Source organism: Euprymna scolopes, chromosome 39 (assembly GCF_053919585.1).
Source record: "Euprymna scolopes isolate OS-2025 chromosome 39, ASM5391958v1, whole genome shotgun sequence".
In the NCBI taxonomy this organism is placed as follows: Eukaryota; Metazoa; Mollusca; class Cephalopoda; order Sepiida; family Sepiolidae; genus Euprymna; species Euprymna scolopes.
This window is the reverse complement of record NC_136520.1, coordinates 57,712,908-57,731,431: the sequence shown is the minus strand read 5'-3', so window position 1 is coordinate 57,731,431 and position 18,524 is coordinate 57,712,908. Positions and strand designations below refer to the sequence as shown.

Here is an 18,524-nt window from a genome sequence, read left to right as displayed (position 1 = left end):
TACACTTGAACTTCTGCATGTCAGTACAGTCAGAGAAATAGGAACCCAGAAGGGAATTTCAAATTCTAACAGTCCTAGGGAAGAAACTATTAGAATAGAAGGCTTTCTTACATCTAGGGATTTCTACTGTGTAAGGGTGGGATTTTGCTGGTTGTCTGGGTTATTTACGTCGAGGGGTACAAGGGCTTGTAGTTCGTCAGAGCACCTATCTTTAAAGTACTTGTAAAAAAAGCAGAGAGATGCAACATTTCGTTGATGGGACAGCGGTTGAAACCTAGCTGATAGTGTGAGATCCATTAGGTTGGCGACTCTCTTGTTAATTCTGTCTAAGAGGGAGAAACTAGTAGCAGAAGGCAATAATACTCCATACATAGGCGAATGGTAACCTTCTCAAGGTACTGGATATTTTCAGGTGTAAGTAACTTTCTAGCACAATTGATAGAGTCCACCTTCTTTGGAGCAGCCTTAGCAATGCTCTCAATGTACCTGTTCCAACTCATGCTCCTCGTGAACGTTAAGCTGAGGGATTTGACCAAAGTATTTTCAGGTAATGTATCATAATCCATGGCTATTAGTGGTTGAGAAAGTTTCTTGTAATTAAAGGAAAGAAGTCTTGCCAGCTTTGAATGTGACCATCCCTTTTTGTCTCCATTCCACCACAAGTCTTTCTCTAGGTGTTCTACCATTGCCTTGGATACGTGTTCATTCGTTTTTCCCTCGTGTGTGTTATAGAGCTGGTGTCGTCAGCAAATATGCCCATCTCAGAGACAATTTTATCAGGGAGGTCATTTATGAATATCAGGAATAAGAAAGCTCGCTGCCCTAATCCCAACATAGCACCCCAGTAGATGTTTCCCCTGATAGTAGCCCCCTACACCAAAGTGGCAATGTGCCTTGTTTGGGGTGAAAATGTAATAAAAAAAAAAAAAAAAAAAAAAAAAAAAAAAGAATCGCCCTCTGAGGTACACCAGCATTTATATAATATTGTTTTAACGTACGACCATCGAAGACAACCTGCATTCTTCTCTTACTTAAGGAGGATTTAATTATGTTAAGTATTCGTCCAGTAATACCATAGGATCTGATTTTCGTCCAGTAATACCATAGGATCTGATTTTCATGAGAAAACCATCGTGCCATACCCTGTCAAAGGTCTTAGATATATTTAGAGTTATTGCTCTAACCCCCTGCTTTATCCAGTGCATTGTTTATATGTTCAGAGATTACAGTTAGGATATAACGGGCTTGTCTAAACCCATACTGTTCATCGGACAGAAGTTTAGCAGTTGTGAGGTGGTGATCTAGAGCTTTGTTAATTATAGACACAAATATTTTGGCGAAAAGAGAGATGAGACTAATGGCACGATAATTTAATAGGTCAGTTTCTTCGCCAAAATTCTTGGAAACTAGTATCACAGAAGCGGTTTTTCCAGCAGTTAGGAAAGCAAGATTCATTAAGGCATTTGTTAAAAAGTTTGGAGAGAACTGGAGCAACCTCAACGGAGCATTGTTTTAATAGTTATTTTGTTATTTCTCGTATTTGTAGTCAGGTGTACGCTTTTGCCAAAATAATTTCTCGCCACACACGGACTAGTTATCTAATACTACAGCGTTGGTCTCAGACTACAGGGATAAAAGACCAGCACACGATACAAACTATACAACATAAGATCGAAATAACATGTCGTAGATAACAAGTTCGGCTAGATTTAAAGCTTGTAATAAAAGGAATAAACACAGAAACAAAGAAATTAATGTTTCTCTTTTAAGTTAAACACAATTAATATTTTATTTCATTTACATGAGAACAAAAGGAATATATATATAATTTTAAAAATATTTTGATCGTTAACCGTCGGAAATTTTATATAATTAAAAATTTCTTTTACTTAGACAACATTTCGGCCGATCTAATTACCGACCTTCTTCGTGTACGTCTTGTCGACTTCGAGACTCTGCACGGGATTGCGAATAGATCACTTTATTTAATACACGAGGTTAGTTTGTTCTTGTTCCATCAGGCATGACCGAGTCTAAATCATAAGTAATTAATTATTCTATTCTGAGCATCGCCCATAATGAGGATTGAACCTTCAACATCCAGAAGATCGTCACTTAGAACTCATTATTACTTCGTACATATTTTGTCCATTTTTTCTAGAGGTTGAAAGTTCAATCCTTGGAAACGTGTGATGGGTGACGGTGGCTAAGTGGTTAACGTCATGGACTGAAAACCCGGAAGAACCAAGTTCGTATCCAGTTTGTTCCACAGAAATACTTTAATCAAATCCTAATTTTACTTTGTGTCTAACTTCATGGAGAGGAGATAAATAATATGAATTATAGATTTCTGCATGAGCTCCAGTTGCGAGTTCAACAAAATGCATCTGAAGAAGGTCGGAGATCACATCGGCTGAAATGTTGTGAGAATAACACTCAAGATGAGGACAGTAGTCCGAATAATATAAATAATAAAAAATATTTCGCTGATAATAATAAAAAAAAAATCTTTCAAAGTGTTAAAATTCTATTCCTACAAGAAAACTTTATCAGCAAAGCTACAGTCATTGTAATCCTATTTTAAAATCAGTTTTTACTGTCATTAATCGTCGAACTTTCGCCGTCATAATCCAGCTAGTGACGTTGACTCGAATTTAACTGCAAAGGTCGAAAGACGTTATCAGTTGATTCAACTTTTCCTTTCGTCGATGATTCGGAGTATTTTGATGCTGTTGGCTTCCATAGATTGTATGCATTTGTCTATGGCATCAGTAAACTGCAAAAATAGAATATATATATAAAAAATAATTGAATACAATATGGAAAACTAATAATTATAATATTTCTGAAGAGACAGATTAATTTCAAGAGCGAAAGAAATAAAACCTGTATTTCTTGAATAAACAACGCCGTCAACATGAAACGAAAACCATAAAACGATTATAAATGTAATAATAGAATATCTATAATATAAATCTCACCTGTCTGTTTGTATGTATGTATGCATATATGCATGTATGTATGCCTAAAACTTTTGACAGGCGATGGATTTTCACGAGATCAGTATCGTTTTGAAGCTCGACCCTTCAGACGCCAAATATCGAAAAATTGGTTTAAAACATTAATTCCTTCACTGGGCACTTTTCTAGAAGAAAGGTCGATTTTTTTTTGCGTCGTCATTTTTGCAAGTCATCGTATTGATTGGAATGAGTTTACGTAATTTCAATATTCCGAACTTCTGGTCGCGTCATGAAGTAGCGGTAAGACGTCATTTTTTTTTTTTTAATTTTATTTTCACTTTCTATTCCGCCTTCGCGTCACAGGCTCGAGCCTGCCTGCCTACTAACACTTTTTTTTTCTCAACATACACCTCCAAGCACCCGGGCAACGCCAGGCACCCAGGCTAGTAGAATATATATATATATATATATATATATATATATATATATATATATATATAAATTAATACAACATTGAGAACTAATAATTATAACGTTTCTGAAGAGACAGATTAATTTCAAGAGAGAAAGAAATAAAAACTGCATTACTTGAATAAACAACGCCTTCAACATGAAACGAAAACCTTAAAGCAATTATAATTTATCTATCTATATATCTATAAAAGTGAACGTGTGTGTGTGTATACATTTCCCTACTTAATAACTCTGTCAACTTTAAGTCTACAGACTCGAAATTTGATATACAGGGTGCTGGGATTTTGCAAACTCTTTGTAATCCATTTTCGGCCAGAAATTTGCTAAGGGTCATAATAGGGGTCAAAGTTAAAAAAAATTGATTGCTTTTTTTTTGCTCAACATACACATTCAAACACCCGGACAACGCCGGTCTGAAATTCTAGTATATCTATAAAAGTGAAAGTGTCTGTCTGTGTGTGTATGTGTGTGTGTGTCTGTGTACATTTCCCGACACAATAACTCTGTCAATTTTCAGTCTACAGACTCGAAATTTGATATACAGGGTACTGAGATTTGGGAAAATCTTTGTGATCGGCCAGAAATTTGGCTGTTTAGGGGTCAAAGTTCAACGATTGGATCTTTGAGAACTCTACCAAACTCCTCCGCTAATTTTGGTATAAACACTTGAAATTTTAGATATATGTTCCTTGGATATGGATCTAACTTAATAACTTGATTTGAGCCCAAACAATAAATGTTAAGGGGTCATAATAGGGGTCAAAGTCAAAAAAATTGACCGCTTTTTTTTTTTTAACATACACCTCCAATCACCCGGGCAACGCCGCGCTGAAATGCTAGTATAAAATATTTATTAACGTAATAGAAAGAAAATAAATCAAAGCAGTTTTAATTACTGTTATATATTTTTCCATTAATAAACTCCATCTTTATCTCTACTATTATATAAAAGGAACTTTGTGTGTGTGTGTGTGTGTGTGTGTGTGTGTGTGTGTGTGTGGGAGTTCATTCCGTTTCACAACTCATCAGTGCGGCTAGACATACACCTTTTCCCAGTCATGGATCGAACCTACAACCATCGCGTTAACAGACCAAGAATCAGTGCCCGTAAATATTTCTCCTCAAATGCCTCTTAAATTAGCATTTGCCTGTCGCAAAGTGCTCAAACTGTCAGTTTGTTTACAAACGAACAGTGGGCTTCACTTAATCGCTTAAATACGTGTCGAGTGAAAATATATTTACAAAGTGCTCAACCCAAATAGGGGAGCTTATATATATATATATATATATATATATATATATATATATATATCAAAACACGTTTGATTAAGTATGATAGAGTTTTCTTTTTTCTTTATTTTCAAAATAAAATTAATCTCTATATTAATAAAGTAGGTGCAGAAATTCCCCTCTGGACAAAAGTATCGTAGGTTTGCAACAGCAGATGCCACATACAAATTCAATACAACTAGGCTTATAGCCACTAACTTATATATCTTCTGAACACCATTTCAGACACATCAGTCGTGATAATAAAATATTACATTACATTCTACGAGCAACACCATCACAACCGCAAGATTGTTAGAGGAAGTAATCCTTATTTTTCGTTCTAAATATTTAGTCCTGCCACTGCTATTAGTAGTCACCGGGAAGAATTCTACATATCCACGGATTCTCTGATTACACCGACCGACAATTAGTGTTTCATGTTTTGCCTTTGCAGCCGTTTTTCTGTCCTGTACTTGTTTCTCCTGTCTGTTAGTTTCAACATTCAATGGTTTTTCTTAATATTTCAGCTGTTTTCATGATTGTTGTTCGTTGCATTTTTCCAATCATTCCTTTGATTCCAATTTCTCCCATTCTTTTTTTTAAGTTTTTCGGGATTGTTCCTAGTGCTCCTACTATTATAGGTATTATTTTGATTTTCTTCATCTTCCATGTACCTTTCAGCTCTCTGGCTAGCTCTGTGTATTTGCTCTGTTTTTCCTTTTCTTTGATATTCACCCTGTGGTTAGATTTTTCGTATATCTATTTATTAAAAAAAAAACAAAAAAAAAAACAAAAAAAAAACAATCACAAATACAAATCAGTAAATATGGACTTACTGTTTGACATAATCGGGATAACCCTTGTTCGTTTGTTTATGTTTGTCTTTACGTCACATCACTTAAACACCTACTTCCCTGCATTGGTTATAACCTTCTTATAATTACAAATTTGTTTACCAGTAATGCTTCAAGCAAACTACCTTTCCTTTTACATGTAAACATCATGACGCTCGATGTAGAGAGGTCGTTGAGTTGGTTTAATATACATAGGTATTGAGATTGAAACGACTTACGTTGGACTTTAGTGTTTCATCTTCGACACTGTTGAGATTAATTTTCACGTTGTAATAAGCACCCCAGGTGGCTGTTTCCAAAAGTCGGATTCCAGTCTAACGAAGAAAAGAAAAAAGTGAAATAAATATGAAGGATGACTTCACATGCATATTGTCAGAATATATATTTTAATTAAAACAACAAAACAATACAAATCGGATATTTTCTGGCCAAGATCACAGTGTAGTATCTGTTCTGATGCTACACTTCACCTTTGCTATCCTCGGTCAGTGGAGAAGAAATCCTTCATGATTGAGACAATTTAAATTTTTTGTTCCTATCCAGAGTGCCCTTTTCGGGGAGCCTCATTTTCCCTGCATTATAAAGACCGACCTTGTGTCCAACTCTGCCCTCGTGGGGAGGTAAGTTAATAGGAACATTTTGTGGCTGTATGAATGTGTGTGCGTCCGTGTTATAGTCGTGGATATTTACCTTCCTTCCATGGCGTAAAGATGTCACACAAGGTCGGAAAATGGAGAAACACTCTGGCCTGAAAAAAAATCTGCCTGGGTAGCTTATGTCGGTTTTACTTGGTAGGGGCGCCTCAAGCGATTAGCAATAAATTAACTCCTTCTCAAAGGGAGAAGGCAAAGCCTGGGAGGGTGGACCCTCTAGAATTTAACACGGCCAACGGCATATCTCAGTCAGAAGGGCAAAATCCATCTTAACAATGGCCTAGTATACACCTATAAGCCGGTCATTGGCATGTGACGACCCACGTGTTACACTAAATGTCTTGGAAACGGTCCGTGTATGAAAATCTGCCGATTAGACGTGCTTCTGTCTAGGTGAAGAGAAAGAGTTTACCTGAGATGTTGGATGTAGCTGGTTCGTTCTTCTCTCAGAATGACGTCTTGTTCCTTGAGGATTGTACATGATTGGAATCTTCTTCTCCAGGTCTACTTCGTTTATTAATTTAGACATTTAAGGCAGACACAAAAACGACACACGACACAATGGTAATATATGAGAAATATAATTAACTATTTATTTTTTTTTTTACAAGAAAATATTACAATATTTTTACAAAAACAATTTACAAGTAATAATTAACTTTCACAATTAAAACTAACTAACCTTAACTAATGCTGAGAAAGGGGGTGCCCCCCCTCTCATTTAGGGAGAGACAAAAATATGCATCTTATCCCATGCTGTCCGGACGAAGAAGAGATCGAGAAAAAAAAGGGAATTGTGGGATTGCATTCTGGTTGCTTATTTCTTTGTATCCCTCTGCTTACGGCCAAACAGAGAAGTTAAATTTTTAGGTCATGAATGCATAAGTTCAGTCACCATAATAATGCAATTTGCAACCTCCACTAAACCATTCGGATGGAATACAAAAAATAGGAGGCATTACTTTTGGAACGTTCATCGTATTTTAGAATAATTGCCGGTCATGTTGTGACACGTCTTGTCATATTTTGGCATAATCACCTTTGATTTAGGAATAGAGGAAAGCTGTTGGGCTGACTCGTCTGTATTACATGAAAATTATTATCGACCCACATTTTGAAACATATTGGAATTACGAATGAAAATAGTTTCTTCTAAGAATATAATTTTTTTTTTAAAAGTTAACGATCAGATACGAGGTTATTTGGTCTTGAAAACTGGGAGGGATAGCCGAGGGGTCAGATTTGGGGTACGAATGTTTTGTTTAGACGCATATCAACCTTTTAGTTCACAGAGATCCTGTTTACCTTGCCTCCCCACGAGGGCAGAGTTAGACACCAGGGTTGTTTTTTAATGTGGAGAAAAGAACGAAAAAATTTTTAAAAATGTCTCAGTCGTGAAGGATTTCTCCTTCACCAACCGAGAACAAAAAAAAGGAAGTGTAGCATCAGAACAAATACTACACTTTGATCTCGGCCCGAAAGACAATAAGTCGTGTTTTCATTTGCCTCCAAACGAGGGCAGAGTTAGACACCATGGTCGTTTTTTAATGTGCAGAAAAGGAACAAAAATTAAAATTGTCTCAGCCGTGAAGTATTTCTTCTCCTTAAACCGAGAACAAAAAATTGAAGTGTAGCATCAAAGATGATATAGGAATTCAGGTGTCTTCTTTGTGTATAGTCATATTTAATAAGAGAAATATTTGTTTTCAGAAAATCATATTACAAGCGTTTTCATTGGCTATTACATTCTCTTGTTCCAGATTTTTATAAAAGGATGTAGCGACGGAACAGAAGAGAATTTACATCTTCCTTTTCAACCGATACAGATGAGACGATATAAAATGTATAACCCACTCCACGTACACGTGACTCCCCGATACATCTAAAACGTCACCCAGGCATGGAATTATTAATAAAATGAAATGTAAACAAATATATACAGCAGGGGCCCAAACATTTTCAGCATGAGAGCTACTGATGACATGACTAAATCTAAATGATCTAACACCCACTAAAAATTTCAGAACACACTATTTACAAATATATTGTAAATTATTTTTACCTTATTTGTATCTTGTATTACTGCATCAACCCATATTGTATGGTACAATTCTGTACATTTTTTTTTTTTGGTCATAACTCTGATGACTTGCATTAGATGGAATCAAGCAGAGAGGCATAGTTGAAACAATAGCTGCTAATAGCCAGCCTCAAGAAGACTTTCAGATGCTCATCAGTCATGGGGGAGCAGTATTTTGACTGAATGATCTTCATGTTGGAAAAGGCTGACTCACATAGATAAGTACACCCAAATAATACAGTCAAGAAGGGAGCACAGTTACTCCATAAACTCCATAATAGCCAGCCTCAAGAAGACTTATAGATGCTCATTAGTCATCGTGGAGCAGTATTTGGACTTAATGATCTTCGTGTGGGAAAAGGTTGACTCACATAGATAAGTACACCCAAATAATACAGTCAAGAAGGTAGCACAGTTACTGATGTTGTGATCCTCTGCGTGTAAGTTCCATAATTGTGCATGAACTCTGCATCAGCTGAATGCCGGCTTATAGTGTCAGAATCTCATCCCTCACTCCAGAAAAGTTCAGATTACAATTTTCAATGCAAGTGAAACAACCGCAGCATCTTTTTAGAAAGGGCAGCGCATCAATGTAGCGATTATCTCGAGTAAAGCAAAGTCTTTAAAGCATTTGTCAAACTCTAACAGTTCAATTACCAATTTGTTTTCTCTAGCGTGAACTCTCAAGCTTTACGCATGACTAATCTCTGTTTGCCAGCACTTATGTATTTTTTTTTCAACTAGACTACCCGTGACTCGTTGGGTCAGTATGTTATATTAGCTATGGAGTTAATGCATGAGCGTGACACTTGTGACGTAAAGAAAATAGTTTTTCTGTGACATATTAACACACATAGATAGATACATAGGACATTATAAGCATATAGATATATAGACCACTTACCGTATGTTCAGAGACATAGACACAGATCTATAGAAATATAGGCCTGCTATACAGATACACAGAAAGTTCTGTCAGACACATATAGACACGGATATATAGATATATAGGTATATATATATATATATAGGGATTGAAAATGCATTAAAAATGTGACCTTTTTGTATTTTTTGCATTTTTGCATGCATTTCTTTTTTGCATTTCCGTACAGAAACATGGATATAAATATCACTAAAACATCTGCTGGGTCATAAGCTTCATTTTGGTACCTAACTTTCCTGGGTGGGTTGCCTGTAGGCTGAGATAAACCACATCACACACACACACACAATAGGAAAATTTATATATAGATACCATGTGATCTACCCACAAAGTCTCTGCTATCAACCAGTTAATCATGATCGATGTAATGGACATCGGTAATATATAGCACAATCATGTTGACATGCCGGTTATGCAACGTTGGACCTGGCGAGTACCAAATGCGTAACAATTTTAGGAGTACTAGGCGCTGCATGTAGGAGAACTAATCACAACATAAATCAGAAGAAAAATAAATACTTTATACCTGGATATCCGATTTACAGTTGAAATTTCCATAGGTTGCCATTTCTTCGAATGTTGGCCACAATTCGGATACGATCTGTGCGACTCTCAAGGGGACTTTCACTGCATTTACAATGGCACTGCTTTGAGCTATTGCTTTCCTAAAACGAAAAGGTTCAAGAAAACGCTAATGGCTGCAGGTGTTAAAGTAGCTTGCTGGGAAAGTTCCATGAGAAGATATTCGTTCAAATAAGGACTATTAACTTTGACAGACGTTATTTCAAAAGGAATATTATTATTAACAGTACATTAAACAGCTTGATGTAGAAAATTCCATAGAACTTATCTAGGCCTGAAAGCCACTTGGGGATAAGGTTTAATGAACAAGATGGTCGGTGATACAATAACGTAATGATCGTTAGTGGTGAAAATTAGGTAGAGCTTAATGATTTAAGAAAATGGCTCAATAAAATACTTATTTATATTGGACTTGAATACGACCATGTTGTAGTCAGATGAATATATATATATATACATACATATATACATTATATATATATATATATATATATATATATATATATATATATATATATGGTATAGAGTTCCACATGAAGACAGTTTTAGGAAAGAAACTTTTTTCATGGAATTTGCATTTAGATTTAGGCACAGATGGAGAGTGGAAAAATTGTTGACAATGGTTGTAGCTAGACAGGTGTTTGTTGTGAATTTTTTGCAGGATGGGCCTATATATATATATATATATATATATATATATATATATATATATTTAATTATTTTTAGTTTTCTATATATATATATTATATACTATATATATGCACTATGTATATATATTATACACTATATATATATATATATATATATATATATATATATATATGAACAAATGATTAATAAAACATGTTAAAAGATATCTTGAAAAAGAGTTAAAAACATATTTAATATTAAAAAAGGAAGCACAAGATAAGTGGATAGTCCTTAATCCGCGGAGTTTCGAAGAAATACTCTCCTTCTCATCAGAGGGCAGGAATTAGCAAAATGCAGGATCGGATTTTGCATATAAAAGTATTTAATGAAACTACAAGTAAGTCACAGATCTTACTTGGTTAAAAAAAGGGTGAGGTAAGGGGAACAGGAGGCAAAAGAAAAATAATAAAAAGATTTCACATGAATGGATAGTCCGGTGAAGGGTAAAAATCCAAAAATGGTAAACCCAAAACGGTCGAATTTAAAATTTCAATCCAATTTTATATATATATATATATATATATATATATATATATATATATATATATATATATATATATATATATATATAGTAGAGAAAGGCAGGTTGCCCGAAGCATTGCTGGTAAATATATATGGAACATTATAAGAAGGCTATCCTTTTTAGAGACATTTTTGGGTTCCTTTTCTTTTGAAAAAGAGATGTTATCTCGAAATATTAAGACCTCCACCAATCCCGGTTACATCAAACAATAAATTCATATTAACTTATTTGTATGGTTTTTTTGTTGAAAAATAAATGGATATACAAAGTTAAATAAAATAACAAAACAAATAAGATCTTTCGTTTATCCGTTTTTGTTCATACTTCACACCAATTCAACAGCCGGTTCACTGCATTCTATAGCCTTCTTATACTTTTCCATATATGTATGTATACATATATATTCAAATGAAAAATGTACTTGCTTTTCCTTTTCTTCTTCTGTCTTACTTGGCATCTTGAGTGCTGCCTGAAATTGAAATGAAAAAAATAATTCTGACAAACTCATCAATGCAACATAAAATCATCCTGCAAAAAACGAACAAATATATGATATTAAATAGAAGGACCATATCCGTTATAAAGAAATGGCGCATTTATTTAACAATTTTACTCATATGTGAAAACAACTGTTGGCATCAGAAAGACAAAATTAAATAATTTAGACGATCTAAATAAATAAGGAAGAACCCAGTGTTACTGGTGGCATTGCGAGTAGATGAATAATAGCGAGTAAAAATGGATGTCACCTTCTCTTTGGAAGATTTATTTGGGAAAGTCCGGTAACCCAGAGAAAACATTAAAAGAAGACAAAATGAATGCATTATTTCGAGAAACACGCATAAGGGCTTAGTCCATTTAGATGGTGGAATGGCTAATCTCAAAATTTATTTATGCTCTCGTCAAGAGGTTAGGTACAAGGTTAAGTTAGTATTGTAAATCTAGATGAAGTGTATTTTGGCTTTAAAACTTAAGGAAAGCAGCATCTCAATTCACTTAAAAAAAAGGCTGGTTGGGAATCCATCAGAGATCACATCAGAGACGCTCCTTGGAGCAAAATATTTCTTCTCCCTGATAAACAGTGCATAAATGAGGCAACTGAATGATTACATGAAGCAAGCTGCTCGCCAGATAAAAATGGCGAACAGCTCCCTTAAAATAATTTTTTAGAAAAATTAATAAAAACAAATATTCAGACTTGGCTTATTAAAGGAAGTGTAAATTTATTTACCGTTTCTTTGGGTTACATTCGTCTGTTTTTTTTTTTTTTTTTTTTTTAGTGTCCATTGAAAAAGGAGAAATTCTTATTGACTGGGTAAATGTTCCTTTTTAGTGTAACATTCAAAGAGAAAACAGAAATTAGATGTTTTTCTTTATGAAGGCAGTTTGCATAGAAAGTGGAGCAGAGAGATAAGGAGAATATTTCTTGGTTTCAATTGGGAGAACTATCATAGTGACTTTGGTGTATATTGAGCGCGTGCGAAAGTCCGCAGTGGTGAAAAGAATGTCTCACCTCATCGACGGTCTGGCAGAAAAAGAGGAAGAGTGGCAACTCAAATTTTGAGCCACAGTTTTTTTTTTTTGTCCTCTTTATGGGAGCTCTCCGGAAACGGTGACACATCAGAAAGGTCCGTCAAATTTTAGTTCCAGGGTAGACGCTACATACATCTTCCCTTATGAAAATTCTACTCTACCAAATGTTTCGCTCTGACTCGTGCAGCTGCCATGGCTCAAAAAGCAGAAAGTGTTCCACCGATTCAACTGCTATAAGACAGATACAAATAGGTAAAATTCAAAGAAGCTAGAAATCATTGTTAGAGTAAAATAACCGCAGCCAACAGAAGGTATATCAAAGTGATCAGAAAACGTATTGAGTCTCAGAAATTAGGAACTCTCTATTTCTATAAGATTTATAAATGAATAATGAGTAATCAATATCCTCCTCCTCTCTCAATAATTCAACAACGATAGTGTCATTTGTAACTGAAAGGGATGAACTATATACTCAGCGGTTCATCTCTAATTCTTTCTTAGACTCCATGCCTCCAATTGATATGAATGGCTTTCATCTCAAAGAAGCTCTCTGCTTTGACAAACTTCAAGGTCTGACCTTAACTCATATATTATACACTAGAGTAAGGTAGGTCGCCTGAAGCATTGCTGGTAAATATATATATAAGGGTTAAAGAACAAGATGGATAGAATAACGTAATGTGAATTTTTTGCAGGATGGGACTATAGATAGCAGCTCAGTCGAGTACTTGCCATTAAAATAACGATAGAGCAGAGACATATTTGCAGCGTCTTTTCTGCAAGAAAGAAGTTGCAAGGAGGAGATTTGTTTTCATTTGAAATATGTACCGTATAGTTTTTAAATAAACAATCTATAGTTTATCTATCACAACTGTGATTGAGCACTTTACTGATTTCTTTTAGACACATCCGACGCCTTACACACACACACACACACACACACACACATATATATTTCAGATTAATATTTTTCAGAAGTGAAGTAACCAATGAAGTTTTAATGAACTTAATACAAGAGAGCTCAATACCGAAGTAGGGCAAGATATACTTTTTATTTGTTTTTATATAAACATTTATATGTCATTACACATTGAGCAGTCTCTTTATTTCTCCTATAAAATTAAATTACAGACTATATATATATATATGTGTGTATATATATATATATATATATATATATATATATATATATATATATAGTCTGTAATTTAGTTTTATAGTTTATATATATATATATATATATATATATTCAATTATTTATAGTTTTCAAATCTGAATTTATATATTTTTTTTTACACAGTGATCACCACTTATCAAGGCCCGGAAGCCACTCATGGATAAGGGTTATTGCAAGTACATTACGTTAGTGCGGAGATTTGATGAAGTGTTTACTTAAGAGGGGCGGTTCATTAGGAATTTGTTAACATTGGACTTGAAGACATCCAAGTTGTAGTCCGGTGGGAAGCAGGCAGACGGAACAGAGTTCCACAGGCGTGCAGTTCTAAGAAAGAAGCTTATGTATATCAAATCTGTTGCGAAGTTTCCTGGAAAAATAGTTGCATCATTCTACCGCTCCAGAAGATATCTCACTCCTGACACAATTCTATATCTTTATAAGAGCATCTGAAAATGGAGTACTGTTGCCACATCTTGGAAGGAGCTTCTCGGAGAAGAGCACCCTATCCTGCCTTGACAAATTTCAACACCGTCTTCGAAACCAAGTAGGTGATGACCTTTTCTCTTCCCTGCAACCACTCTCCCACAGAAGAGATGTTGGGAGCATGTCGCTGCTCTATCCTCATTTTAATGGCAAGTGCTCATTTGATCTTCAACTTATGTGCCCCCCTTGCCAAACTTAAAAAAAAAACACTCGTCTAGCTATAACCACTATCAATAATTTCTCTCACTCTCTACTTGCATCAAAATACAAACACAAATAAAATGAACAAAGTTTCTTTCCTAGAACTGTCTGTCTGTGGAATTTTGTTTTACAGTTGACTACAATATGGCTGTCTTCAAGTTCAATGTAAACAAGTTTGTTGAGCCGTCCTCTTAAATAATCAAATTATATCTAATTTCCACTATTAACGATCACTATGCTGTGGTCCTAGTGACCACTGTACACTTATCCTCGAATGATTTTCAGGCCTTATTAAATGGTGACTTTCTTGTAAAACAAAAAAAATGCCAATTTTTATTTATGAACAGAAGCCACACTCATCTTATAAGAAATTAGACGCCTTGAAAGGCATAATTCTTAATTCGCAATAGCCCGTTACGACTCAGTGGCAATTTCACGTGTGAAAAATGGTACAAGGAAAAAAAAAATGAATTAGTTAATTGATTTGCTCCGTTTTATAGCCACGTCAATGGCCACTGGAAAAATTAAACTCATTCCATTGCAGCTGCCATGTGATTACAGACGATGTTAGTTCTTACCATATAAGTGTCAAATGCGTTGCTGTCAGCATCAATATACTTCTTTAGTTCCAGCATCTTCTCGTGCAGAGGAAGTATCAGCTTCCGCATCTTAGCATCTAAGTGATCGAACTGACGTTTCCCGTATGTAAGCTGGCCAACCATGGCACCCAAGGCTGAACCCTGTTAACAAAAAACAAAAATAAATACAAATAAGCAAAACTAGATATACTTCCAAGAAAAAATATTTTTTTTAAGCAAAAAGCAATACATGACAAAAAATTCTAAAAAAAAAAAAATTTAATTAAATTTTATGATGTAAGGAAGATTGATGTGATTTAAAGGACCGAAAAGAAATAAGACAACAAGAAGGTAGAGTTAAGAAGAGTATGTATTTACAGGAAGTACAAAAGTAATGGGTTGTCAGAGATGCCGTTTTAATTTGTTATAGTGACTCTGTCTATTAACACCATTTATAGTATTTATAGTGTCAGGAAGAGTCTGTGTAGTAGTGATGTTGTAGGGTAGATCCACCACAACATTATAATCAGTTGTAAAAATTTTAATCAAATTTAATTTATGGTAAAAATGGTTGCATTGGTGAAAATAAACTGTTTTTCTTTTTCTGGGTTAGAAAATATTTCGAACACTTATCTTTAATTTATTATTTATCTTTAATCTATTACTTATCTTAAATTTATTACTTATCTTAAATTTATTACTTATCTCAAATTTATTACTTATCTTAAATTTATTACTTATCTCAAATTTATTACTTATCTTAAATTTATTACTTATCTCACATTTATTACTTATCTCAAATTTATTACTTATCTCAAATTTATTACTTATCTTAAATTTATTACTTATCTTAAATTTATTCTATCTGGTCGTGCTCCTTGCCCGGATCAATGTGACTCTCTCTCTTTATCTCTCTCTCTATCTCTCTCTCTCTCTCTCTCTCTCTCTCCAGATTTCTCTGTCTTTCATTAGCTGCCTCAGATCTTAAGGATCACAGTTGGCATCATATGCAATTTGCTGGATGTATGTGGATCTAGGTCATCCTATGCGCACGCGCCCGTACTGTGGAGTCCACAGCAATACATTTCTCAGCAGCACTTGCTTGCTCCTCTGGCAGTGACCAGCAAATCGTGGACATCGCTCCCTGGTGGTAGTAGATATGGTAGGTAGGCTGCCATAAAGTTGCTACTTCATGGGATGATCTTGCCAAAATATATTTAACACTGTTCATAGCATACGGGTGAATGTGCTGGCTAGCTTTCTTTCCAATCTTTTGGTGAGTGCCCAGGTTGTAGCACCGTAAACAATGGCAGTCTGTCCTTGTAAATCTATTACTTATCTTAAATCTATTACTTATCTTAAATTTATTACTTATCTTAAATTTATTACTTATCTTAAATCTATTACTTATCTTAAATTTATTACTTATCTTAAATTTATTACTTATCTTAAATCTAAAGCGCAAGATAAAAGAATTAGTGGGAAGAGGTTAATGATGTGAATAATTGAGGGTTGGTTTAGTTGCTTTGTTTTACGGCATATCAACCCTTTTTCAGGTTATTTTGAAAAAATGTTTTATGTTTAAAAAAAAAATTACTTATCTTAAATTTATTACTTATCTTAAATCTATTACTTATCTTAAATTTATTACTTATCTTAAATTTATTACTTATCTTAAATTTATTTCTTATCTTAAATCTATTACTTATCTTAAATTTATTACTTATCTTAAATCTATTACTTATCTTAAGTTTATTACTTATCTTAAATTTATTACTTATCTTAAATCTATTACTTATCTTAAATTTATTACTTATCTTAAATTTATTACTTATCTTAAATTTATTACTTATCTTAAATCTATTACTTATCTTAAATCTATTACTTATCTTAAGTTTATTATCTTAAATTTATTAAAACTAAAATTTTGTCTATATTATATTTCTCTTCATCTGTCTCTCTGTCTGTCCGTTTCACGTTTTCTCGGAAACTACTGAGCCGATCTGGACGAAATTTTGTATGAACCTTTATTATTTCAAGGTACAGCGAATAATTATTATGATATCTATTCGATGCACTGTTAGGGATTAATAAGGATTAGTTACCTTAATACTACACTTACTTGAGAAATTTTCTCAGAATACTGGAATACTGAAATTTATTTAAGTGCACACTTTTTATTAGTACATGAATGTTCTAGATGGTAACAGGAAGTTAGGGTTAGGAATGACGTAAATGAAGAGCGCAAGATAAAAGAATTAGTGGGAAGAGGTTAATGATGTGAATAATTGAGGGTTGGTTTAGTTGCTTTGTTTTACGGCATATCAACCCTTTTTCAGGTTATTTTGAAAAAATGTTTTATGTTTAAAAAAAAAATGTTTTATGTTTTCAAGTTCTCCGCATGTCACTGACAAAAACAATATCAAAATAATAGTTAAAAAAAAAAATGGCTTACCAATGAAGCACAGAGAGCAGCCACAGACCCACCACCAGGTGCTGGTAGTCGGCTCCCAACATTATCTATGAAGGCGGACACTGTCATATCAAGGAGAGGCGTATTACTCTCTGTGAGCATGTATCTGTAAAATTAGATTTACTGTGTAAATGGTTTAATAATCTTTCTAAAGAAAAAACAAAAGAAGAAAAACACATCAACAATCAAATTTGATCTTGACTGAGCTCCAATCTCTGATTCCTAGCTAGCAAAATATCCTTGTCCAACCAACACTTCAAAGTACTTGTATTTTTAGTGTTGCACACACTGAGGATTAAACCTAAATTACAATTAAATGTTAAAGAGTACTTTATCCATTGTGCCATGAGTCCTTGCTTTCTAACACTCATGTCTTCTTTCACACCGTGGACTTTTGTAAATGAACAATGTGGCATAATACCATTGACACAGCAATTCTCATTAAATCACCAAAGTTAAACAACGTTGAACCTGGCCAATACCAGATGGGTGATCGTTTAGGAATACTAAGCATTGTATGTATTCAAGTGAGTGGGTATGTATTATAACTCGGGGATATGACCCCCCCCCCTACGCCATCTCGCATTATTCCAAGTCACCCTTGGGCAAGGTGTAACACTTGTTAGCATTCATCAAATATTCTGGAGGGTTACCATGCAGGGGATAGATGGAGTTCCTCTGCCGTGGTAAAGGTAATGAATCTAGGAAAAAGGGGCTCTTTTGAAAAAAACCCAAACAAACCAGATAGAGGGGGGGGGCTGTGACAATTTTCTAGTGATGATGTCACAAAGAAAACACCCGCTTCCCATTTGTCATGACCCATGACGGAAGTAGTAAGGCTTGGAAAACTGTCATAAAAATGTTCATGTCAGTGCGCAATTTATCAGAGATAGCAGAATATTTAAAAAAAAAAAATGAATAATTTACTTACTCCAAACGTTTTCAAATTACTGCAGAATTTTATATCTATATAAATATGTTCTGTTTGTTAACCATTTTTTTTCCGCTTTCCTTCTCAACACCCGGTTGGTGAATTTAGCACTTGCCA

At 34.3% G+C, this 18,524-nt stretch overlaps 1 protein-coding gene across 1 annotated transcript in view; it reads right to left on the bottom strand.

Moving 5' to 3' along the window:
• Nucleotides 1-1,751: 1,751 nt before the first annotated feature.
• LOC145263785 (formimidoyltransferase-cyclodeaminase-like) overlaps nt 1,752-18,524 on the bottom strand; it is a 75,502-nt gene continuing 58,729 nt past the window's right edge. Inside the window, exons 9-14 of the mRNA XM_080120840.1 lie at nt 17,459-17,582; nt 15,004-15,165; nt 11,457-11,500; nt 9,763-9,901; nt 5,779-5,874; nt 1,752-2,776 (exon numbers count right to left, since the gene is read on the bottom strand). Of these exons, the coding sequence (XP_079976966.1) occupies nt 2,690-2,776; nt 5,779-5,874; nt 9,763-9,901; nt 11,457-11,500; nt 15,004-15,165; nt 17,459-17,582 (652 nt within the window). The 3' untranslated portion in view covers nt 1,752-2,689. The remainder of the gene's footprint in view (nt 2,777-5,778; nt 5,875-9,762; nt 9,902-11,456; nt 11,501-15,003; nt 15,166-17,458; nt 17,583-18,524) is intronic.